The 24446-nt window shown below is 45.3% G+C and overlaps 1 protein-coding gene across 1 annotated transcript; it reads right to left on the bottom strand.

Moving 5' to 3' along the window:
• Nucleotides 1–9156: 9156 nt before the first annotated feature.
• Nucleotides 9157–23288, bottom strand: TAGLN3 (transgelin 3). The gene is made up of 4 exons (XM_029939289.1): nt 22939–23288; nt 21537–21711; nt 11582–11684; nt 9157–9636 (listed from the first exon to the last, which is right to left on the bottom strand). The coding sequence occupies exons 1-4, from the start codon at nt 23116–23118 to the stop codon at nt 9495–9497; spliced, it is 600 nt and encodes a 199-aa protein (XP_029795149.1). The 5' UTR covers nt 23119–23288; the 3' UTR covers nt 9157–9494.
• Nucleotides 23289–24446: the final 1158 nt, after the last annotated feature.

Below are 24446 nucleotides of genomic sequence, written 5' to 3'. Positions count from 1 at the left end.
AACTTAAAAAAAAAAGAGTGCTCAGTTCAGTAAAAACGTGTAGCTGGGCTGAGTAGCAATTGAATAAACTAGTCCAGAAATGATTCCACAATACATCCCTAACTAGATACACCCTAGAGGGCTCAGATTGGCCCATGTTGGTAAAAAGCATTCAAACAGAAAACTATCACTTTATTGATCTGACCACACATCTGGCTTGCTATAGGTGCTGAATCAGCTCAATGGTTAATGCAGGAATGAATCTGCTATACTAAAAAGTATTGACTTCAGAAATTATGCAAAGGTCACTAGATTACAAAGGAATGCTTTGTTTGAAATGAATTTTAAAAAATCAGATTCATCACACTGAAAGGGTAGGATTAGGGAAATGACAGAATGATGAAAAATGAGAACAATATAGGATAGAAAGGATGAAATAAACCATAAATCAAAATGAACATGGCCCAGGGAGCCATGGAGACAAAGGAAGGATAAAAAAAAGAGGAGGAGGAAACAAAAAGGTAAGAGCAATGAAATCATTTTAACGTTGTGTCCCCTGGCTTACCCAGGCCTCAAGAGCATCTCTCTTCTTAGCACAGATCTGTTCCTACACCTTTCTGCAGCGTTAGCTTCTGAACCAATTTCATTTCCTGTGCTCAGCCCCTTGTCATGCCACCTTTCCCAGAGGCTGTGTGCACATTACGGAATCTGAAATAAATCCCATGCAACTATCTGCTCATTACTGTAAATCATTCCCAACAAGAGGTTCCACAGCCTCGCTGTCATTTACAAATGGCAAATAAGAGGGGCGTCTTGGGGGCTCAGTCAGTTGAATATCTGACTTCTGGTCAGGTCATGATCTCAGGTCATGATCTCACAGTTTATGAGTTCGAGCCCTGCATCTGCCTCTGGGCTGCCAGCTCAGAGTCTGGGGCCTGCTTCAGATTCTGTGTATCCCTCCCTCTCTGCCTCTCCCACTCCTTGCACTCTGTCTTGCTCTCTTTCTCTCTCAAAAAGTAAATAAGCATTAAACATTCTTTTAAATGGCAAACAAGAAATACCTCCTTACATATTCTGATCATTTCTGTCAAAGATCTAATGCTTGGGAGCACAGCTAATATCCAAATAAAAACATTAGTAATGTGGTAAAACAAAAATCCTACCTTCTGCCATACCGCCACCCCCAAGAAAGCCTTCTAATTTTCATAGCTTTTCTGAGATTTCCAAATTGAGTTAAATCTTTTCTCCTAAAAAAATAGCTTGGCTCACCAACATTTCTTACCCTCACGGAGGAAGTGATATAGTGCAGAAGCAGGGTTTCCCCTCCCTTTCATTTTGCAGTCACCAACCAGCTGTAGATTTGGGTTTTGTTCCAGCCAGCACACACCATGTCTCCATGTGTGGTTTCTGTTGCATTAGCTGCTAACTTATTTTTACTCATTTCCACTGTTACCTCTATTTGATGAAGGCTGACCTAAACCCTCAGGGAATCTGTGCTCGGTGTTTCTTTGTCAGCACGTCTCCTGGCTGTCACATTGTGACTGATCTCACATGAGAGCTCTAAGACATGGCTGGGAATATTCTTGGGTCTAGCATGAGGTGGTGGAAGCTTCCGGTGGAACTTATTGCCTTTCCTCAACAGGCTAAGTGCTTCTGACTTTTTTTTGGGAGATTATGGCCCTCCTCTCCCTTTCCCATCAAGCATAAAGGGTGTATGGGTGGTGTCTCTGCTAAGTGGTCATGCAGTGCATCGGTTTGCTCCAATGGACCAGAAATGGCATTTTTGTACTTGCCTCACAAGTTGAATGTCACCAGAAGTCCTTGAGAATGCCAACTGACGGTTATCCACAGTCTCCACATCCCCTTTCTCAGCACAGGCTCCTCAGCCTCGCGGATGAAATGAGCGTCTTACCAAACCAGCGAAGGCTGGAATCTGTCCACTGGGCTGGTATCAGACTGTAGGAAGGAATCATTGCTCTGCACGGCCCAGAGCCATGGAGGCAGGGGAGGGTGTAGTTGGGCTCAGCTTCCTGACTCTCCTAGTGACAAACTCAGGTCAGCTGAGGGAGTCTCTGCTCCTTATGAAAACCCTGAGGGTAGCAGGAGCCTTGACATATAGCAAGTGCTCAGTGAATCTTGGCTAATGTGTTCATAAAATATTAATTAAGAACATCTACTAATTACCATGGATTAAGGAATATATCATTCCCAGTTTCTCAATACATATTTCTCCTGTCACACAGGAGTGGGTGGATTACAGATTAGTTTGCTTCTCAAAATTACATTTTCTGCCCAGGTGGAGAGCCTCACTCACATTAGCCTAATCCTGGCCCCTAATTAAACCATGCCAAAGAAAAGGAAAAATTTACGTAACATTTATACAGCTTTGCAGGAATAAATCTGATCAAGAATGAGATGTTAAACTTTCACATGGAAAACAAGCTATCTTAGGTATTGGTTACTTCTATATATACCAGAGTACTCTGAAGGAATTAAACACATCTTTTGAGCTGGGTCTAGAAAACTGCACATGTCTGTGCTTTCCTGAATTATGGACAAGTGAGCCCTTCCCTGTGAGTTCCTACTGGGGAAAGATGAATGTGAGTTGAGCGCAGGGGGACTTTGCCTGTGTATCTCCCGGAGCCCAGCCATGTGTCTAGGATGTGGGAGGCAGTGTTGTGTAATGGAAGTCATAAAACACTGGAATCATTGTTCAGAGTTCAAATTCTAGTTTCCTCGTGACGAACTGTGAGACTTTGGGCCCTTCCTCAAGTTTTTCTGATCTCCTCACTTTCTTATCTGGAAAACGATGTAAATACTCACTTTGCAGGATTGTTACATGCATTAGAAGAGGTAGATTATAGAGAGTTCCTGACACATAGTAGGTGCTCAATAAAGATCTTTCAAGTGAAACTCCCTCAGCTCATTATTTCTTCCCTTTAGCTGTTTTAAAACAGGATTTCTTCTCAGGAAGACTTTCTCATTTTGCAATTTCTGCAAGCCAGGCTCATTGCATCATAAGATGGATCCAGGGTTCTCTCACACAATTATTGATCCAAGAATGTGGCACCAGCATGGATCTTTAATTTTATCCAACAAAAGGCCCTTCAATATCTGTTTCATTAAAATAAAGGTCAGTAGGGCAATAATTGCTCAAGCCCAATTGAACCATAGTGAGATTTATCCTTGCCCTTCAAAATAGCTTTAGGTTCTCTGCTCAGGGCCATAAAAGTTGACATATTTATTTTGTGAATACATAGTAGGCTTATAGCCTCATCAGATCTTCGGTTTTGCTGAATGACAAATTAACCACATTTTCCTTTAGTTCTTTTGCCTAAGATCTTCCAGTTGAATTCTGTAAGTAATCATTTTTGTTCTGGTCTCAGAGTTTGCATTTCTTTTTTCCAGTTGACTCTTCTGTCTTCCGAACCCTGTGTACATCAGAGTCATTAAAAAGTATGAACAGCTGAAGGATTTAATGTGCTCTTTGGCAGAGATGAAAAATGTTGGGATTTGAGATAAAGATCCAACAATCATGAAACTTCTTTGCAGCTGCTTGGGAAGAACACCAAGTTCCACTCACATCCTGATACACAGAGGGTGTCTTCCAGAATATTCACAAACATTTTTTAAGGGATAATGCTTGTGAGAGTGTAGAGAAATGGCCACACTTTTCTGTACTCAAGGGTGATAGTGACCTTAAGCTTACTCATCATCTACATAATATGAGGGCGTTACCAAGGTCATGTGAAAGACAGCCTTGAAGCCACATCATTCAAGAAGCTGCCCGTGGCCTGTTTAATGAGAGCATTTATCTTTCAAAAGGCCCAAGGGACCTAGACATCTTGCAAGAACTATATGCTCATTTCTGCCAATGAGCTCCCATTAGTTGCTGTGTACTTCATGGTATCACAGCGGTGAGAGATTCATAGCCTACACAATTATTTTAATTTTAATGGCTGGTGAAATTAGCAGTTTTGAGGCCAGGGCAATTAAATCTATTATCAACAATAGTGCTGCAGTCTATTATGTCATTAAAACTTGCTGTAAGGGGTAACTAGCACTATAGGATGCTTGGAAATAAAAAATAAGACCTTATGAAAATTGAGCTTTGCATTTTCATTGACATAAGACCCAGCTTCAATCACTGTTGTTGGTGGGAGGGCTGATAGGTAAACAGAAAACTCTGGCCTAGTCTGTCTGTGCAGATTTCTTAAAGCATCTTTCTGAATTTGACATATTAGATATCCAGAAATAGGACATATACTCACACTTCAACTTAGCACACCCCTGCAGATGGTGTGCCCACAGATGTCACTAGCCATTAGCACATCCATTTGTTTCCCTGATCATCAGGAACCTTGAGCTTGGCTCCTGGATGGAAACAGACGTGTGAAGCTGAGAGCTAGATGTCTTGATCCCATGGTGGATCTGTAACCGTGAGCGGGGAAATTTCTGTACCTTCCACATCAAGGTGAGCGCTAATAAAGCTGACCTTTTAAAAAGCAACTTGAAAACAAACAACTTTGATGCAATTTTTCTTTTTTTAAGATCTTGACCTTTAACTCAGTCTTCTAGAGGTCTAAGATGGAATGAGGCTCCGAGGCATGGGTGCCACAGGTATTTCCCATGTCACTGTGGCCCTTGCTCAAGTCTACACAACAAGGATTTGTTTTGAAATCCAAGCCTGTTTCTTGTTGTTTTGGGATAAGTGGTAAAGCATCCAGGAAGTCCCCACGGTGGCAGGAGCAGAAGTTCCCAGGTCCTGTCTGCTCCTGCAAACATTCCCTGGCCATCCCAGGTCAGAGAACTCTTCCTTCAGAGAATCCAAGTGAACATTGTTCTCATTTGGCCCTTAAACTTAAATAAGCAATTGACACAAGGCACTGCAGTGTAGATTCTGTTTGTTCAAGGAGACTACAAATTCATTCAACTAAAAGCCATGTTCATATTCCATTGTCTCCCTAGTTTATAATACAATTCCATACACATATTAGGGACTCAGTAAATTCTTGTTGACGGATTTATGGCAGAGATGGTTTGCTAGTCATTTTCATTCCTTCAGCATATAGATGGCTTTTGCTAAACCAGGACAATTTTAGAATAAATAAATAAGAAGGGAATGCTATGTTAGGACACTACTTAATAAAGGCTTAGGAAGAATTAGAATTAGCAGAAAGGCTGAATAATAGTGTTCCAGAAGCCTAGGAAACTAGATTTAAATCCGTCTCCAAAAATTAATTAGCTCAATAATGTAGGAGAACTCATTTCATTTTTGGTCTCAAGTATTTTTATAAATAAGGTTTAGGACTTGGTATAGGTAATCTCTCTCTAATTTTAGAAGAGGAAAAGGCAAGGAATGGAACATGGGTTCAAGTTTCTACTCAGGACTAGCTAGGGTTAGGTTCCCAGAGAGCCCATCCAGTTAAAAAAAACAAAACAAACAAATGAAAAAAAAAAAAAAGAAGAAGAAGAAGAAAAGAAAAGGAGTTCTTTTAAAAAGAGAGAAAAGGGTTTATTCTAGCAATTTTTTATTATTTACTTATTTTTGAGAGACAGAGAGAGGGAACCGAATGCAAGTGAGAGAGGGGCAGAGAGAAAGGGAGACACAGAATCAGAAGCAGCCTTCTGAGCTGTCAGCACAGAACCTGATGTGGGGGTCGGACCCACGAACTGTGAGATCATGACCTGAGCTAAAGGCAAATGCTTAACTGACTGAGCCACCCAGGGGCCCCCTAACAGAATTTTTAACGTCATTGCTGGAGTTGGTTTGATATTATTTTATTTAGAAGTTTTCACATTATGTTCCCAAGTGAAATCAGTCTGTAATTTTCTTATTCTTATTCAGTTTTGGAATTAACGTTAAATTAGCTTTGTGAAGTGAGTTGGACTCCATACGTTTGTCTTTTTCTAACAATTTCTTAAATTTATCAGTATCTATATTTTTCTTCCAAAGAAGACATTTTCTTTTCCTTTTCTTTTCCTAAATTGTTATAGATACAATTTTTGTCTATCTAAAGTTTAGTTCTTATTTATTTAAACAAGAATAAAATTTTCTAATTTACTTATCTTCATTTTCTAAATCAAATAACATTTTCCTGGTAATAATAAATTTTTCTTACTGAAATATTTAATCCAATTATGTTTACAGAGGTCTTTGTTAAATATTTTTGCTCTACTTTTGGGCTTAAAAATTAATTGCTATGTAGAAAAGTATGTATAATGCTTTCTTTTTCCCTTGAGCATCTCAAAAATATCACTTTATGTCTCCAGGGTTACTGTGGAGAAGTTCAGTGTTAATCTGATTTTCCCCCCTTATATGTGATGGACTTTTATAAACTCTTTGAAGTCTTTGGGTATTTCGTATTTATTTTTAATGCCATATTTTGCACTATAATGTTTCCCACTGAGGACTTTTATCATTTTTTTGGCATCTTTCTAAGTGTTTTAACACTGAGTCCTTAGGTCTTTTCTTTTTTCTGAGAAATTCCCAAATCATTTCTTCCAGTTTTCCCTCCCCTCTATGGATTTATTTTCTTTTCTTGTGAAGTTCCAATGATATGACTTTTCACTCATATCATGTAACATTTTTTTATATTTACAATGTATTTATGTCTTTTTTAGAGAGTACCTTGTTTTGATATTCCAATTTATTAGCCTGTTCATTTTATCCTTTCTACTCTCAATCTTTACTTCATTTATTTTATTTTTTAGTGTTCCATATCACCAGTCGAGTTTTCTTCATAGTGGACTATTGTTTCATGTTTCCAGTATTTCCCCCTATCCTTTTTAGCATATTATTAGATTTCTTTTAAAAGACTCTTCTATCTGGTCTATGAATTCTGCTTCATCCGGTAAGAGTGATCCACTGTGTCTTTTGATGATGGTACTTTTGTTCCTTAAGAGTCTCTCAGATGGGGTCGCTAAGCTCACGTTGCCCTGAGGTTATCTGCATGATTGCAAACACAAAGTGGGTAAAGGGAGGAAAATCTCTGACCTCAGCTTGGATGCTTCTGGCCACTTTGGGAAGACAGAAATACTATATTGAAACAGGTAGTCTTTGGAATTATAAGCTGGGCTCTTGCATTCTGTTTTAACTCCTGCCCCAATTCCTTATGACTTGAGTACACTTTCCCTCTAGGGCCTCAGTTTTTTTTTTTTAATTAAAAAAAAATGTAGCTACTTTTTTGCATGGACCTCAAGCATATTGTAGTATAGAGGTGGAATTTAAGGAAAGGTATTAAGCAGGCTGTGTTGTAGCCTATGAACAAGTGATATATTGTATCATTTATCTTGAATGTATCATAGATAAGCTGCTATATAACGATTGCCACTTCAGATAGCTGTGAAATTAGGTGATTAACTAGTTGTTACTTAACCTTCTAATTTCTGTATAAGTCTAATTACATGAAACAGAAGTTGGTGTTTTGATTTTTTACTTTGCTTCTCTGTTTTGAGTGTCACTGCAACTACTGTATTGTAAATGATGGAAAATAATTGCATATGTTAAAAAAATATGAAACTTTATAAAGTAAAAAAAAACAATTTGACAATAAAATATTATGGAAAAAAAATAAATTAAAAAAAATTTAAATTTTTATTAATTAAAAAAATTTTTTAAACAACCTTCTGTCTAGGCTGTCTTCATCCAACGGGAACTCAGGGGTGGGCGCCTGAGGAAGTGGGCGGGGTCATGCTTCGGGGAGGAAATGCCCAGGTGCTGACATGTCTGTCTGCGATACCATCCTGCCTCACTCTCAGCTGGGCTCAAACATTGCCCTGGACGTGGTAGGTTGCTTCCTTCAGGCTCTGAACGGAGTTTACCGTTTCTCTGCTTTTCATGTTTCTGGCACAGCAGTGGTGGTGCCAGAGCAGTGTGGGGAACAGACCGGGCAGGGCCCAAGAGCCATCTCCCGTGCCCTCGTTCCCAATCCCAGACAGGGACCCGACCACCTTCCATCTCTCTCCAGGAATTCCTCCCAGTCTTATTTTACTTTTTTGGGGTCCATCAACCCGCCTCTCTTACTTCTGTGAAAACTCCGAGGTAAAAGTTCAGCCGCCATGTTCATGGGGCATCTTTCCAGAAATGGACAACTCACCAGAGGCTGCCGTAAAGCCACTAGGCTTCCTAGAGTATACATTATGTTCTTTATGTGACTCAGGCTAATTTCCTTTACTGTATCCTTTTTTCCTGTTGTTGATTTTTTAATACTGAAAGTCTCTTAAAATCCTATGCAGAATCCTTATATATAAAATAGATAAGATCAGGGACGCTCTCACTGAAGAACAAATGGGGACCCAGGATTCCGCCTCCCACCCCCACGGGGATCCCATAGAAATCCCTATGGAAGCCTAGAACTGCTGAGAACATGGTCTGAAAAGCCACTGCCCGAACATTTAAAGGGTGGCATTATCTAGTTTTATTTTTTACCTTGTTTTGTTAATTAACAATTCATACTAGTTTTCTTACTAAATGCATCACTTTTTCTTGTTTCTACTGGTAGGAAGGAATAAGATTAAATACTGGTCTCAAGGTTTCTTAGCCTTCTTAATTTTTATAGGAATGACAAAATCTTTAGAACCTATCCCATCTTAGCTAGATCTCTGTCTTCACAATATCCAACAGTTTGATGGATTTAGACCCTGTAAGCAAGTCTAGGGGACCAATCTACAATGCCTCTAATGCTTGGCTTCTGAAGAACTGTATAAGTGTGGGCATCAGACCCAGGGTCTGGCCTGCAGGGGCAGGATCATTGGTGCAGAATTGACTACTGCTCTTTCCTTCAACCATCACCCATTATTTGATAAAACCATCCATCCAGCAAATACTTCCTGGGCCTCTATATGAGAGCCCTTTAAGAGCTGGGGCTTCAGCTTGCTCATTCCGGGTCTCCCCCACAGAATGTAGAATCAAAAGTGCAAGGTAGGTACTTTGACCAAAGGACTCAAAGACCTTGTTCTGGAACTCCCAAATTTAGACTGTCAGAGTGGGCAAAACTAGGTCCAAACTTCCACTGCCATTGCCAAGATAAAGAACACAACTTGATCAGGGCTTCCTCAAAGCGAGCCTATAGTTCGTATCTTCAGCTGAAGCTTAATTCCATCTGCTGGCCCCTTACATGGAATGGAGGTCAGCCCTCCCTGGCAAAGACCCTACAGCAAAGAATGAAGTTTACATTTGAAGACACAAGACTAATCTGTTTATTAGGTGTGTTCTCATAAGTTGAGGAGGGAAATTTTTGGCAAATAAATAAATAAATAAATAAATAATCAGACAAAGGGAGACTTTTGGACAAAAGAGGGAGCTCAGGAAGAGGCGGAGTCTTTGCATAGTTCTAAATGAACACAAGGTGGCAGCAGTAGGCAACGCGGATTCTCAGCAGAAATGCAGCACTTGCAAAAACCAGAAACTGGGAGGCTTTGAGAAAGGTCAGAAGGTGACTAACTATTTCTTTATCACAGAGACCGTGGTGTGGAACATTCGTCCTCTCTACGGGGGGGCGGGAGGCAGCATCTTACATGATCTGCCTGGGCATCCCGTACCCAGTCATGCCTGCCTGGGAGGCTCCCTTGTTGCTGCCCATCTGCAGGCCGATGACGTTCTGTCCCTGGCGAAGCTGCTCCTCTGAAAATCCTCTCCGATTCTGCTGAGCTTTCCTGGGCAGAGGAAATGAGGTGGAATAATGTCATTCTGACAGTTTTCAAACCCCTCCCGAGACATGTAGTTAGAAAGGCTCTATTGGGGGTAACTAAGTAGAACACAAGGCCACCAAATAGAATAGCAGGTCCTACACTGAGTTATTGTACTGATAGGAACTGTGATCCTACCCTGAGCTATAGTCCTACCTTGAGCAATGGCCACCATGGGCTGAGGTCCTTTCATGAGCCAAGGCCCTACCCTGAGCTATAATCCTATCATGAGTTATGGTCCTATCTTGCTCTACGAGCCTCTGCCCTGATCTATGGCCCCATCTTAAGCTATGGCCCTACTCTGATCGTTAGTCCTACCCTGGGCTATGGTCCTTCACAAGCTATAGCTCTACAAGTAGGCCCTTTTATGACATTCCTTAGAACCCAGATGATTTTTCAGAATATTCATGAAAGGATCAGTGGCTTCCTCTCTGAGGACTTCAGTCTCGGACAACTTTCCTGTCACTCTCTCTCTCAAAGTTACCTCAAGCCCTTGTGAAAATTATGATCAGCTCTCCTGACAAAACATGTCATAAATCCCATGCCACCTTTCTCCGTGGAAGGCCAAGGATTAATGTTCCTGTTGTAGAGCTGTAGGACCAAGGAGTTAAGGACGGAAAATTTCTTACTCTTAACCAGAGGTCAGCAAACTTCAGTAAAAAGCCAGATGGTAAGTAGTTTGGTTTTGTGGGTCACCTATACCACGATATGTCACTAGCAAAGCTGGGACTAAAAGCAAGAGTTTCACTTGGCCAATATCTAGGAGGTTCTCAAACCGGGTTCATTTAAAATGACCCACGGGGGTACCTTTTGACACCTGTCTAGAAAAAGAAAGACAGGTTAGGGAAATGAAGGGTCAGTCATCTCCTACAAAGTACTCTTTTGTCTCCATGGCCCCCTGAGCTATTGGCTGGAGTTTAAGCTGCCTTGCTTCCTCCCACCCCTGAAAACAACAACGACAAGAAAATAAATTTTTTACTGACGTGACCACATAATACGTTATCCAAACCATGCCACTTTTGAAAGTGAAAAAGACTGTTATTAATAAATTCACTGGTGGGGGAAGAGGTGCCTGGGTGGGTGGCTCAGTGGGTTAAGCATCCGACTTCAGCTCAGGTCAGATATCACGTTTGTGGTTTTGAGCCCCATGTCAAGCTCTGTGCTGACAGCTCAGAACCTGGAGCCTGCTTCCAGTTCTGTGTCTCCTTTTCTCTCTGCCCCTCCCCCTCTCATGCTCTGTATCTCTCTGTATCAAAAATAAATAAAGCATTAAAAATTTTTAAAAGACAGTAAATAAACATAAAAAAATACCCTGGGGGATGCTTGGGAGGCTCAGTTGGTTAAATGTCCAATTCTTGCTTTTGGCTCAGTCATGATCTCCAGTCTGTGGGATCAAGCCCCACATCTGGCTCTGAGATGACAGTATGGAGCCTGCTTAGGATTCTCTGTCTCTCCCTCAGTCTCTGCCCCTTCCCTGCTCATGTGCACATGCTCCCTCTCTCAAAATGAATAAATAAAGGTTTTAAAAAATAAATACACTCAGATAACAGGTATTAACCTGGACATATTTTTCTTTCATTCAATGCAAGAATAAATAAGTAAATACGTTTAGGGCTCCTTGGATCATAATAAAACCAAGTTGAGACCTCAAGCCACTTCAGTCCTGCTCAACGTCTGGAGAAACAGAGCACAGCCAGTCCCTGTTGGGGTCCCAGAAACACCCAACCATTTCTGCCCTGGGTGGGCTGTTGGCCTGAATGACAGCATCAGTCTTTACTTCCTCCTGGGGAATCAGCTGTGGGCCCCGAAGTGCTCTGTGTTGAAATAGCTTCTGTCGCTGCAGAAGCTCTTTCTTGTAAAACTCACCCTCCTCAGTGGGGGGTGGGGGATGGCAGCAGGAAGGGATATTTACCTGTGAAACCAGGATGGCTCTCCCCTGTAGCAGCCGTCATCCTTGGTGACTGCAACGCTGCCAAGAGCCATCAGAGTCCTCTGCACGGCTGCCATGTCCTTCCCTGAAAGCCAGCAAAGAAATCAAGCCAAGCATGTGTCAGGGCTAAGGAATCTGGAAGGATGGGGCTGGTCCTCTGGGAAGGAAGGCTGTGGGCGATCCCATTCAAGGAAATCAAATACTTCTCAAGGCCCCCAAGATAACCGTGGCAAAACGTCCCAGAAAGGAAGAAAAAGCCACCTGAAAACTACTCTTTGACTTGTCCCATTTCTAATTCATTCATAGTTGCTGTATGAATACAACATTCCAAACGTAGGTCCCTGCCCTGAGCAGAGGTTCTTGCCTCAGTGGGTTCTACAGACTGAGGGAGGGGAATCCTGTGGGGAGGCTTTCGAGCAGGTTGTACACGGTGGGGGTGGGGAATGGAAACTGGAAAGAAGTTGCTTGGCTGGATTAAATGTGCCAACCCCCAAGTGGCTCCTGTCTTTTACTTCCTCTGGGTTAAAAGGGTCTAAAATCACCCATGCGCACCTAATTGTAGTCATTTGATGTATTCAATTTATTCCAAGAGTATTCACTTTGCTCTTTGGACTGGAGACCGACAACTGAAGGCTAGCAAATCAACACAGAAAGCACTCAACGTGACACAAATGGTAGGCCTTTATTTCATGCAGCTTGGGAGGAGCTAAATGGAAATAATAAATAGCTGCCTGTGTGTGTGTGTGTGTGTGTGTGTGTGTGTGTGTGTGTGAGAGAGAGAGAGAGAGAGAGAGAGACGTGTGGTGTGCCCCTTCATACAGTGGGAAAGGGGGGGACATGCCCTGAGAAGCCCAGTGGCCCTGAATCCACAGAGGAAGCAAGTGACCCCTCAATTCAGCCTGTTCCTTGCATCCTCTCTCCTTTCCTCCCTCCCAGCTGACCGCCATGCCCGGGGCTGGGAAAGAGGCTACCTCGGGGTCAGCCCTGGATTAGACAGAGATCCCTACACAGCACGAGTGTGGAGTGCAAAGCTCAAGGTACAGGGTTAGAAAAGAAGGCAGAGTTCAGTAAGGCGGGTAGCATGGGGGGTGAAGCTTCCAAAGTTAAGGGCAAACACTAAAAGGCCCTCTTTGCACTGAGTGAACCATCTGTGCTCTCTCCTGCCACGCTGCTGCGGCTGGGTCCCTGGGGAATACAGAATTACAGGAGAGAGGCAGATGGAAAGCAAGCCTAGAGTAGAACTCTAATGAAATAAACAATTCGGTTCCACAGAGGAAGTCCAGTTCAGGATGTCCATCCATTCAAAAAGAAGAGAGAGAGAGAGAAGGAGAGAGTAAATTCATCTTCCTGCACTTTTCTTCTCCACTCCATTAACCACAGAGCGGTTTCTGGGATCCTGAGGCCCGGCCGGGTTGGCTGATAGCTACAGTGGCAAAGTGCTGCCACTGGAGAGTCCCTGGACTCAAGGAGCAGCTGGGGAGGCGCATAATGGAATGTCTGGGCAGCAGATGGACGGGGGAGGGCACAAGGAATCGTGAGACTTGAGAGCAAACCCAGAGGTGGTTATTAGAATGACTTCTCTCCCATAAATAAAAAGCTTTTCTGTAAGTGTCACTGTGTAACGGGATCCTTTATTGTTTTTTTAATACAACTGTAGTGATAATATTCTGAAGTATCACTGCCGAAAGAGATGGGGAGAGGGTTTGCTCATAAGCAGTGAGCCATCAAAGAGAACTCATAGCAGTGATTAAGCACAGGGAGGCTTGGGAAGGTTAGAGTATACACTCAACCCTACTTTGTACAAAGGCCACAGGAAATCAGTTTCTGGTGGTTGGAAAGCAAGTCTGGAAGTCCAGGATCTGGGGGAATGTGCAGCCTGACATCCAGCAGCCCAGCTGCAGATACGACCCTGGAGCCCTGGGTGCAGCAGCAGGTCGTGTTGGCATAGACCCACCGCCTTCACAGGTAGCCAGCTTGTGTCATACTGCACACACCCGGGCAGGAAGGAGGGGAAAGAGCTGGCAAGGGTAAGATACCCAGGAGCCTAGAACTACTACCACTACCCTCATCCTGGAACGTGGAAAAGGAAGCAATTACATGATCAGGCAGAAGAAGCCAGGGAAGGAGGCTTCATTGACAAGAACACACTGGAAAGAGATTTGATATAAATTATAAGCTAGATGCTTTATTATACATGACATCAACCCAGGAGAATTGATATTATTCCCTCTAGTGTATGAATGGGAAAATGAATTCAGGGAGGTTAGTTAATGTGCCCAGAGTCACTCAGCAAGTAAGCCAGAGCCCGGCTCTAGCTCAGGGGTCTGAATGCAAAGCCCACACACAGTCCACTAGGCTGCCATCAGCCATGGGGCTCCACCACAGGTTGGTTGGGCTGGCACGTTCCTCGGTGATCAGAGATAAACTGAAGGGGTGGCAATGGCTTCGTTAGCACCAGGCCAGAGGGAATCCACATGGGGACAAAACTGGGTCACTGTTTTTGGGCCCCATAAGGTCAACAGTACCAACCCCAAGAACTGTAAGTCTTTGAGTGTATTTGTTTGGAATAATTTCTCTGGGTCTCAACTTAAATAAGGTTAAAACAAGAAGAAGAGTTGGGGTCTAGGGTCCCCCATCAGTGTGTCTGTCAAGTTCATCCTGGCCAAAATTCTAAGTAACACTATGAGCAGAAATCTGCCTCTCTGACTTGTGTAGCTTGCTTTCCAGACATCCTCCCTGAGGAATCCCAGTATGAAAGTGCTAAAATGGTGAGAGGGCCTTTTTCTAGCCTCACCTGTCTTACCACCTCTGAAGCCCAGATCACAGGCTGCTGGGGGGAAGGGGCCATTTGCAGAGGCTGATTTCTGTACCTGGGGGGTCACATATTAAATGTCTAAAGGAGCAATGAAGTGAAGGAAGATCTGTGAATCTCGTAACCGTCTGCCTAGAACATGGCCTTCTAGACTATTTTAGAACAAGGCAAATTTCCCAAGGCAAATTTGAGAAGCATGGCGGCTCAGAAACTAGACTGATTACCAGAAACATCTGAGAATGAGGGGTGGCTGGATAGCTCAGTTGGTTAAGCATCTGACTTCTGCTTCAGTCATGATTTCATGGTTCATGGGTTCGAGCCCCACATTGGGCTCTGTGCTGACAGCTAGCTCAGAGCCTGAAGCCTGCTTCAGATTCTGTGTCTCCCTCTTTCTCTGCCCCACTCCGCTCTCTCAATCTCTCTCTCTCTCTCTCTCTCTCTCTCTCTGAAATACCTGAGAATCTTAAAAATTCAGATTCTGCAGCAATCTCTTGAGATGACTCTGATACAGCCGGGTAGAGAGTCAAGCACTGTTCTACTACTTGGGTTTTCGCTTGTTAGAAACAATGTGAGGTCTGGCAATGGTAAGTACTGCACAGTATTCTTTAAGCAAAAACTCCTCCCTTCGGAGACATCTTCCAGAAAGTCAAATGGCAAAGTCAATAATGAGAAGGGCTCTGACCCAAGCTGAAAGCCAGCTCAGAGTCTGCGGCAGCTTGGAATCTCTTTGCTCCCTGAAAGCTACCCCTAGGTACTTTGGCAAGGGAGCCTGAAAACACTGCTCAAGGCTCTTCTTCCAAGAACATAAAGAAGACCTGTCCTAAAAGAAGTACCCACTACTGGGAAGGGCTGGGAATTTTCTAGATGCTGAGTCCTTGGTAGTGACCTAAAAATGAGACCACTGGCCATAAAAAGGGAAGTGACACATGGAATAGGAGGTGCCAAATGCACACTACCAGCTCAGCATTTTGATCAGGCAACCTGGACTTTTCTACCCTCCTCTTACAGGAAGGGCTGATATCAGACTTGCAATTATAAAAAAAGATGGTGATGTACTAGCTTCCCTTGTCTCAACCTGGCAAACCTTTTGTCAGAGACTCTCAACAACTGAGTGTGCCTTCTTTCCTGCTTTCTCACAAAGCAGTTTTTCCCCCAAGTGTTTATTCCAAACAAATACACCCAAAGACCACACTTGAAGTACTTCAGACTACTACGTGATAACTTCCAGGGGGTGGGGCCAAAGGTTCTGCACCGTAAGCCCCCTCCCTCTCCAACCAGGGATTCTTATTACCCATAAAGTTTGAGTGCTATTACATTAAGATACTTAAACAAGGATTTTGTTCTCTTGAAATTTTTTTACATCTTTCATGATATCTTATGCACGTCTTTGGTAAGAAAAAAGAATCAGAAGGGTAAAAGAGAAAGAAAATAAGCCAGAGAGAAGTCATTTGGGTGGGGAAAGTCAGGTTGGGACATTCTACTATCAATACTAAGAGTTTTTACAGGGGTGCCTGCGTGGCTCAACTGGTTAAGTAGCTGATTGATGCTCATGGTTTCAGCTCAGGTCATGACCTCACCGTTGGTGAACTCGAGACCCATGTTGAGAGCCTGCTTGGGATTTGCTCTCTCCCTGTTTCTCTGCCTTTCCCTGCTAGTGCTCATTCCCTCTCTCTCTCTCAAAATAAATAAATACATATTTTTTAAATAAAAGGTTTTTTTACAGTTTACAGTCATAACTCTTTGTTTCCGAGCTACTTCCTTTACTTCCATTTTGTATCAGTCTTGACTCATCTTTGTTACTCTTGGAAGACTGACTTTTTTCATCTTTCTGGAACCATTTCTTCTTTCCTTGAGTAATAACTTAAGCACTGCCCCCATTTCTCTACTTGAGATCGAGAAAATAGTGCTACAGTCAAAGGACCGATGTCAGACAGTAGGCTGGGCTTGCTCTGGGAGGATCCTGAATTTTTGTCGCTTGCCTTTCTGCGGACACTCTGTTGGGCAGTGGTTCTCAAAGTCAGGTTCCCCGAACCAGCAGAAGTAGAATCACTTACGAATCAGTAAGAAATGCAAATTCCCGGGCACTACCCCAGATTTAACACCTCAGAAACACTGGGGCTGTGTTTTCATAAACCTACTGGGCTGGAGGTTGAGAACCACTGCTGAAGGAAAAACCCGCCAAACAAAGTCACGAGCAACGGAGGCTGTTCCGACAGAAAAGGAAGCTGCATGCAGCAGGCACATTGTGATGACTCAAGTCACTGCAGGTACCTCTCAAGCTCTCCGCATCTCTCACATTGGGTGAAATGTTTCTTTGCTCTTGCCATTCAAAATGACACATATAAAGCCACCTCCCCAGAGAATATATTTGGACCTTCCAGGTTCTCCACAGACCAGGTTCTAGCCACACTTTTCCCCGACTCCTAGTCATCAAGGAAAGGGAACAGGGGGTGCCTGAGGAGGGCAGGGCAAAACCATGGGTCCAGGATCCTTGTCAGTAAGACTACTGAGAAATGTAATCAGATGGGATTGATCTTCGAGTCTTGCCTGCTCTGACATTCTAGAATTCTACATGTCTAATGCTTGTTCACTACGTGGCTGTGCAGAGAAACCAAAAGTTAGTTGCTGATGGACTTACAATGTAGGGGGCAAAGAAGTCAATATTAGGTGTCTATTAGCCAGGCATAGTCATAGGATTTTACACATTTAATCCTCACAAGAACCTTCTGAGGAAGGCACTAGTCCTGTTTACAGAGAAAGAAACAAGGCTCTGAGTCACTGAGCACTTAAACAAGTTCACAAAGTTGGGGATGTAGCGAAAGAGTTTCAATCCATCTACCTGACTCCAAACTCATCCTCTTTGCACTGTACCAAGATCTTCTGGGTCTATAATTGGCAAAGTAGCATATTATGGGGAAAGACATCAAGAGGGTAATAACCACAGGATAGGAAAATTACAATAAGGTGACCTGTGAAGCCACCCTTCCATATTGGAGGATGGCTGATGCAGTGAAGGCACCACACAACAGAGGGCAAATGCCATCCAGCAATGCTATTGGCTTCTGTATAAAGCCACTCATGAAATCGTTCTGTTCTGAGGCACCTGGGGGGCTCACAGTTAAGTGTCCAACTTCGGCTCAGGTCATTATCTCACAGTCAGTGGGTTCGAGCCCTGCATCGGGCTTTATGCTGACAGCTCAGAGTCTGGAGCCTGCTTTGAATTCTGTGTCTCCCTCCCTCTCTCTCTGCCTCTCCCCTGATCACACTGTCTCTCTCTGTCTCTCAAAACTAAATAAATGTTTAAACAAAAAAGAGAAGAAAAGAAAAGAAATCTTTCGGTTCCAAGACAGAATAAGTGCCTTTCCAGTCTTGCTCCCACCGCCCTCATTTTCCATTTGTCCTAAAGGGGCAGGCCAATGAGCATAGTGATGTGTACCTTGCCACTGTATATTATGCTCTACAATGGCCAGGCACTTTGCTAAGTGCTTCTAATACATCATCCCATTTAATCCCATGTCAACTCTGTGAAATAGCTGAGAAAATCGAAGCCTTAAAAAGTTAATTGATAAGCGGTGGAGGAGAGGTGTGAATAAGTCGGTCTAATTTCTGACTCAGAAGTCAGTGTTGGACCACCTTCCAGGAGAAGTTTTCTCTGAGTCTTTCTGACCAGCACTCCCCCTAGTTCTCCCGTGTTCTCTCTCATTCTCTGTCTCTCTCACACATACACACACTTCCTTTTCCTGCTCCTCCCTCATCTCCCTCCCACTTTCCCTCCACCGAAGAGGCACTGACGTCTAAGCTCCCGTGTGCTCTCCTGAGTCAAGGACAGCTGAGACAGCCCCACTCCCACCCCCTTCCGGCGCCCTCCATGAATCTGGAAGGAACCTGCCAGGCATTCACCTGCTCTCACCCAAGAGAAAGGCTTCTCCAGTCCTGTCACGAGGCTCTAAGCAGCCTCTGCTTCCTCCCTAGCCCTGAAAGGGATTGCACACCCCCAGCTTCCTTCCAGAGGAATTTCAGTTAGCTCTTCAGAGAGAGCTCTGTTTCTAATATCACTATGGTTGGGTTGTTTTCTGGGCCATTCAGCCTTGGGTTCCTTTTTAAAGCCCAGAACCTTTTATTCTGGTTGCTCTTAACTACGTTCCAAACAGTTCACTGTGCATCCAAAAGGGGTTTCAGGATAATGGGCCCATCTGGGGCCCCTGCCTGTCCAACTGAAGCCTGAATGGGAGGGCGTCTGGCAAACCTGGGCTCCTGCAGCTTCGTTCATCTGCAACCTCAGAGCAACATGGAGTCACTGGGAAGCCATGGGCAAGCAGGACCTTAAAGATATCAAGCAGGGGAGATGGGGGGCAGGGGGCAGAGAGCTGGTGAGCATAAGAAGGAAAAGAAGTGCCCAAGCAAGGAGGGCTGGACCACGGTGGCCACAGCCACCACACCCATGTTGCATGGAATCAGGAGGGAATGGGAATAAATGGAAAACCACAGTCAGAGCAGTAGGGGGCATCTGGCACTAAGCTAAGCAAATGGCTAGCTTGATAGCTGTGTAAATAAACACGTGCACCCTTACAAGGGCGCAGACACGTGCCGACCCTGCCTTGTGGAGTCTCTGATTCAGGCTTGCTCATCCCCAGACATGAACGATAACCGGCTCTGGCAGGAAGGACCCAGCCTCACTCACTCAGTACCCTGGATCTCGCCCTGGCCTCCCTCAAGGCCAGACTCGCCCTCCCCTTCTCTGCCCAAAGCAACCCGCTTCTCCACCTCTTGCTCCATTGTATGGTAGCCAGCTTGGGCCTGAGCCTCAGTCAGTGGTCCTGAGCGTCCCTGCCCTTAGGATGACTATTTCTGAACCTCAGTCCTCACGTGAAAGGGACCACTGGGCCTTGGGGCCCCTGGAGGCCATGTGGACACTCCTAGGCATCTGCTTTGCTAGTGCCAGTCATGGCTACCTATATCAGGTCAGTCACTCTTGGAGTGACTCTCCTTCCTTTCTTCCTTTAAAGCTTCATTTTTCCCCCCTTGGGGTTGAGGCTTCTCAGTGTCTGCCTTGTCTCCTTATTTCTAGGAGCATTAACCTGGCCTGGAGCCCACCTGTCCACGACCCTACCTTGGGCTACCGCACTCTCATTCATGCTTCCTGACCTCCGTCTCCCTTAAGAAGTATTAACACACAGTGCTGGGACAGGTGGTGTAGACTTCTCCTCGCTCTGTTAATCAGGGACGTGGCTCCCTACCCCTCCTCTTCACTGCCAGCACCCCCGGGATGTAAAGTTCACCTGCGTGGTCTTTGAATAAAGCAGAAAGGCAAGGAAAACATCGTCAGTCATGCAAAGACAGAGAAGCACACTCGGGGGAGCCTTATCTCAGAGCCCTCCCGGTTTCTTTCTTTCCCTACATATTCCTGTACTTGGGGGCTCACCCTTCTATTCACGTGAACCCCTGGTGCAGGGGCTCCGTCCTTCTGTCCTACACGGTCCTGATTCCTCCTCCTCCTTCTCTTCATCCTCCTGTTATGACTCAACAGCACACTCATGGTGGAGGGGCAGGAAATAGCCTCCCGGTCAAAGCACGGCAAGGCTGACTAGTTGAGGCCCTCCCTACTCTCTGGCATCAGAGAGTTCAAGTTTGAGGCCTGGCTCTGCTAATTACTGGCCATACGATGTATACAAGTAATCATGGACAAGCTTCAGCTTCATGCTCTTTGAAGTGGGAAAATTAATAACACCTCATGGAACTGTAGGAGAATTAATTGGCATTACACAGTAAAGGACTTGTACCCTGCCGATGGTACGGGGAAATATCAATAAGCCATGGCTCTCTTTATTAGCTGGGAGAATCATCATCATTTGGGTCTAAAGAGCAGAAACCAAGTCTCAACTGTGACATTCACGAGATTTGGAAGTGAGTAGCCAAGAAGTCCAATGGCCCGGCCTGAAGGTGGTCTGGGTATGTGAGGGTCTAAGAAATGTGAAAACATAGGTTAGTGATTGGTGTCTTAGGATTTTAACAACTCACATGGGAGGTAAATAGGAAATGAGCTCTCTGCCTGACACAGAGGGGGTGTAAGGGTTAAGGAGGCAATTGCTCCTTAAGAAGTTGTTTAGTAGGATGGTCCTCTGCTAGAAATCTGTTTCAACCATTGTCTAAATACCTCTTAAAATACCCTGTTTCTGGATCACAGAAAAGTCACCTCCTCCTCACTAGCAGGAGGGCCATTTGGGTCACCGCCTTGGGCACCCTATCAGATGCACCTGCTAACAGCCAGTGACTGAGCATGAGAAAGCAGAGCCAAGCTGGCAGGCCTGCATGAACTGTTCTGTGTCTCCCGTGCCTGGCCACCCTGGTGTGGAACGACGGTTCCACAGATGGACACACACATTCGAGCTCAAGGGGACACTAAGCACTACGACCACAGGTCCCAACTTCTCGGGCAGTGTTTCCATTTACATCATTTCCCCCCAGTAATGGTGGATTGTCAAATACGTCCAGAAATATAATTTGATTTTTATGCCTCATAAGATTTCTTAAGTCAATTCACAAATGTGAAAGAAAAAAAAAATCATGTGTCACACTTTCTGAGCAGAATATATATCTGGAAGGGCTAGTCACCAATCCCTCAGGTAATAGTTTTGTAAAAGGTGGGGGTGATCTTGATCTCTCAGACTGAATGACAGAACTGCGCTAGGCGGCTTTGTCTAGGAGCCCTGTTGCTGCCGGTGAGTCAGAAGCACGTTCACCCACCTCCCCCCTCCAGTAGCTACCATTTGTTCAGAAAGAGTATGTTGTGGGAGGGGTAACAGGAATGAAAGGCATCCATGTAACCATTTCAGCTTTCTCTCCATGGAGGCTTCTGTTTACATGCTGGTTTGCTGCGGTCCCTGCCACGACCCCAGGGTGCGCGTTCATGACCCCAGGGTGTGCGTTCCCGAAGAGGAGGGTAGACTTGTCAATAGAACATCACAAAGCAGTAGGCCAACAGTGCCCTGGGGTCACAGCAGATAACCCCCATTCATCCCCCGACCCCCTGGAAGCACACAGGCGACAGGTGTAAGGAAGAACACTGTGAGCAGGTTTCACAAAGAGATGGGTGAAGTGGAGCCCAAAGGCATGGGGGCTGTTTACCTTCCCATAGATCCACCGTCTGAAAAATGTCAGTGGTCCTGACGCCGTAGATTTCTGCAGCTTTTAGGAACTGGGAGATTTGCTCCATCTGCTTAAAAGCCATCTTTGATTCTGAGATCTTGGGAATGGGCTCCTGTCCTGGTGGGTATAAACTGTTTATCAGCTTACACAGGACCTGAAGGGCGAAAGGGGAGACGAAATCAATGTTCCCCTTTGTATTTACCCATCACTAATGCAAAGTGCATCCTAGGCCCTACTGGGCACAGCTTCCGGGTTTGGCCAGAGTCAAGTATTGCGCCCCAGGAAGGCACGGCTCAGGGCTGGGTGGCCAGGTTCCCAAGCCAAACCCCAGAGCTGCCCCTGGCTGCAGTGGGTCCTGTATTCTAGGCACCCCCTTCCCTGCTTGCTCCTCCCTTCCTTTCTCTGGGGGAGAGAAAGAATATTTACAAATAGGGAACAATGTGTGGTGATGAGCCCGTGATTTCCAGACTTTCAATGGAGGCAGGAGAGGTCAAATAATGGAATCGAACGTTATTTCCTTACTCAAAAGGCAGATCAGAATCAGGCTTCCATAACTTATCCCGTATGTAACGGGGATGTATAAAAGAACTGAACTGGGTCCCCTCTTCCTAAGTCCTGGGCAACCCAACAGAAACGTGGCATCGCTGTTATGTAACAGTAAATCACAGCCTGCGGGAAAAGATGGGCTTGTTTGACTCAGCAGTCCCAACCCCAAATGCATGAGTGCATCTGGTCAGAAAAGCCGTTATCAAATAAGGATTCCCTTCAGTTTCTTGAGAACCCATGCCTTCAAGACATCCAGCACCCCGGCAGCGGCAAGGCTCGGGGAAGGATGGGAAGGTGTTTAGTCTCTCCGACCTTTTCCTTTGTTGTACTTTGTCACTAATCCGTCCCCTGGGGGGAGAAATAACCCTCCCTCCCTTCCCCTACCCTGGGCTGATGGATCTAAAGGCTGGAGAAATTTAAGGGAAATTCTTATCTCTATTCCCACTGGAGAAGGCAAAAGGGCTTCTAATTTGGCAAACAACTCCCAAGGATGCTGCCATGTCTCAGGTGGGTGGAGAATCCTCTAAGCTAGGCAGGGAATTGTGCGGGGAGCCCGGCTCTTCAACCCTGGGGAAATAAAGGCATGCCCATTCCCACGCGGCGAGAGACAAAGTTTGGCAGCTGCAGCTCCACCTGCAACCTCTCGTTAGAAGAGAAAGCCTGCACTTGTAGGGAGAAGCACTGGGTGTTACATGCGAACCAATCTGAAAATAAACTATGTAAAAAAAAGCATATGATGCCATCCAAAAAAAAAGAGAGAGAGAGAGAGAGAAAGCAGGCCCGGGAGGGCCTCCCAGCCCACTGCCCCAGCCACGGAGCCCGCCGCCGGCCTTACCGTCCCGTCCATTAACCATTTCTGAAAATGGGCCCTGCCAGGGGGTGGGTGCTCTATGTCCTCTGCGCACTGCAGGATGATCCAGTCCACCAGCTTGTTCTCCAGATCCGCGTCGTACTTCTGCTCTATCTTCTCCTGCACCTCTCGGCTTAAGCCATAGCTCGGGCCCCTGTTAGCCATGTCTGAAAGAGAAGACAGGACACGCGCGGCATCCACACAATAGCAGCAGCAGCCCGGCTCCCTGTGAACGGGGCTGGACCGGGGCTGGGCGGCCTGGCCCAGCAGCAGCAGAGCCGGCAGAAAGCCGGGCGGGGTTTAAATCAAGGAGCCAATGAAGCCACTGGGGTTTCACCTACCAACGCGAAAGAAAAGCGCAGCCACGCGCCAGTGACTCTAGAATAAAGCCCCTGCCGGTCCAGGGGGGCTGGAACGCCTCTCTCGGTCCCGCCTATCGATGGGATGAGAAGAGATGATGTACAAGGATTCCCAATCAAGGCTGAACCTCCAGGCAGCAAGGGGGCTGGGTGGTGGCCGTGGCTTCCCCTCTCTAGAAGCACTTTGCAGCGGCAGGGACGGAGATAAGAGAGAGCAGGCAATTAACAGGCAGGAAGGAAGGCTGCCTTGACGTTCAGTTGCTGGTGCTGCATGGCGCCTGGAAGAACGTACACTGATTCGATTCTCTTCTAGCTGAGGAGGGTCAAACCGGGGCCGTTGCTAAGAGCCCTCCAAAAAGCCAGCCCACTGGTGTGTCAGTCAAGCCCGCCCACCTCCCTCCCGCTGAGAGCTTCTTTCTGGCTGCACAATTCTTTCCCCTCCTCTGGGGGAGACAGCTCTTTGTGTACAAGGCCAGCACACAGCTGCACAGGGCCTGGGGCCCCAGGGAGGGTCCATTCTGTCAGCTGTCCATCTGTCAGGAGTTGCCAGACCACTTTCCCTCTGCCCTGGGGTAACAGTTGTCTGGCTGGACAAAAGGGGAGGGGCTGAGAGCTGCATCCATTAACTTGTTCAGTTGCCAGCCAGATTTCATCTGGAAACTTCCATCCTGGCAGCAACTCTTGTGCCTCAGTTTGACTTATCCAAAGAATGAAACTTTTCAATGCTATTTTTAATAGAAAGATACTAAGAGCATGTTTTATAAAGGAATAGAGCTCACTGTCAATGTACTAAAAACTCGTGGAGTGAAAGATTTGGGTAGCGTGTAACCATTGTCATTTGTGTGTTTTAGTCAAGGACCCGTCAGGCCCCACTTTGGTAACTGAATACTTGGTCAAACAAGACCTCAGGAGAAGTCAACTTAGACCTAAGTTGGCCTGAAATTTTTACAACTGCTCAAGAACTTGGCAATCTGTCTTCCCAGACTGTAAGCTACTTGGGGGTAAAGTCTCATTGGTGTTGAGTAAGCCTCTAGGTACTTTTCATGAGAAAAATACTCAAACATATTTCTTTTGGTTCATGGGTCAAATATGATTTGAGTGCTTAACTATGCCACGTATTGTGCTGGAGAGGAA

This window comes from Suricata suricatta, chromosome 5 (genome assembly GCF_006229205.1).
Source record: "Suricata suricatta isolate VVHF042 chromosome 5, meerkat_22Aug2017_6uvM2_HiC, whole genome shotgun sequence".
In the NCBI taxonomy this organism is placed as follows: domain Eukaryota; kingdom Metazoa; phylum Chordata; class Mammalia; order Carnivora; family Herpestidae; genus Suricata; species Suricata suricatta.
Note: the sequence above shows the minus strand (reverse complement) of the source record. Positions and strands in the feature narration are given on the sequence as shown.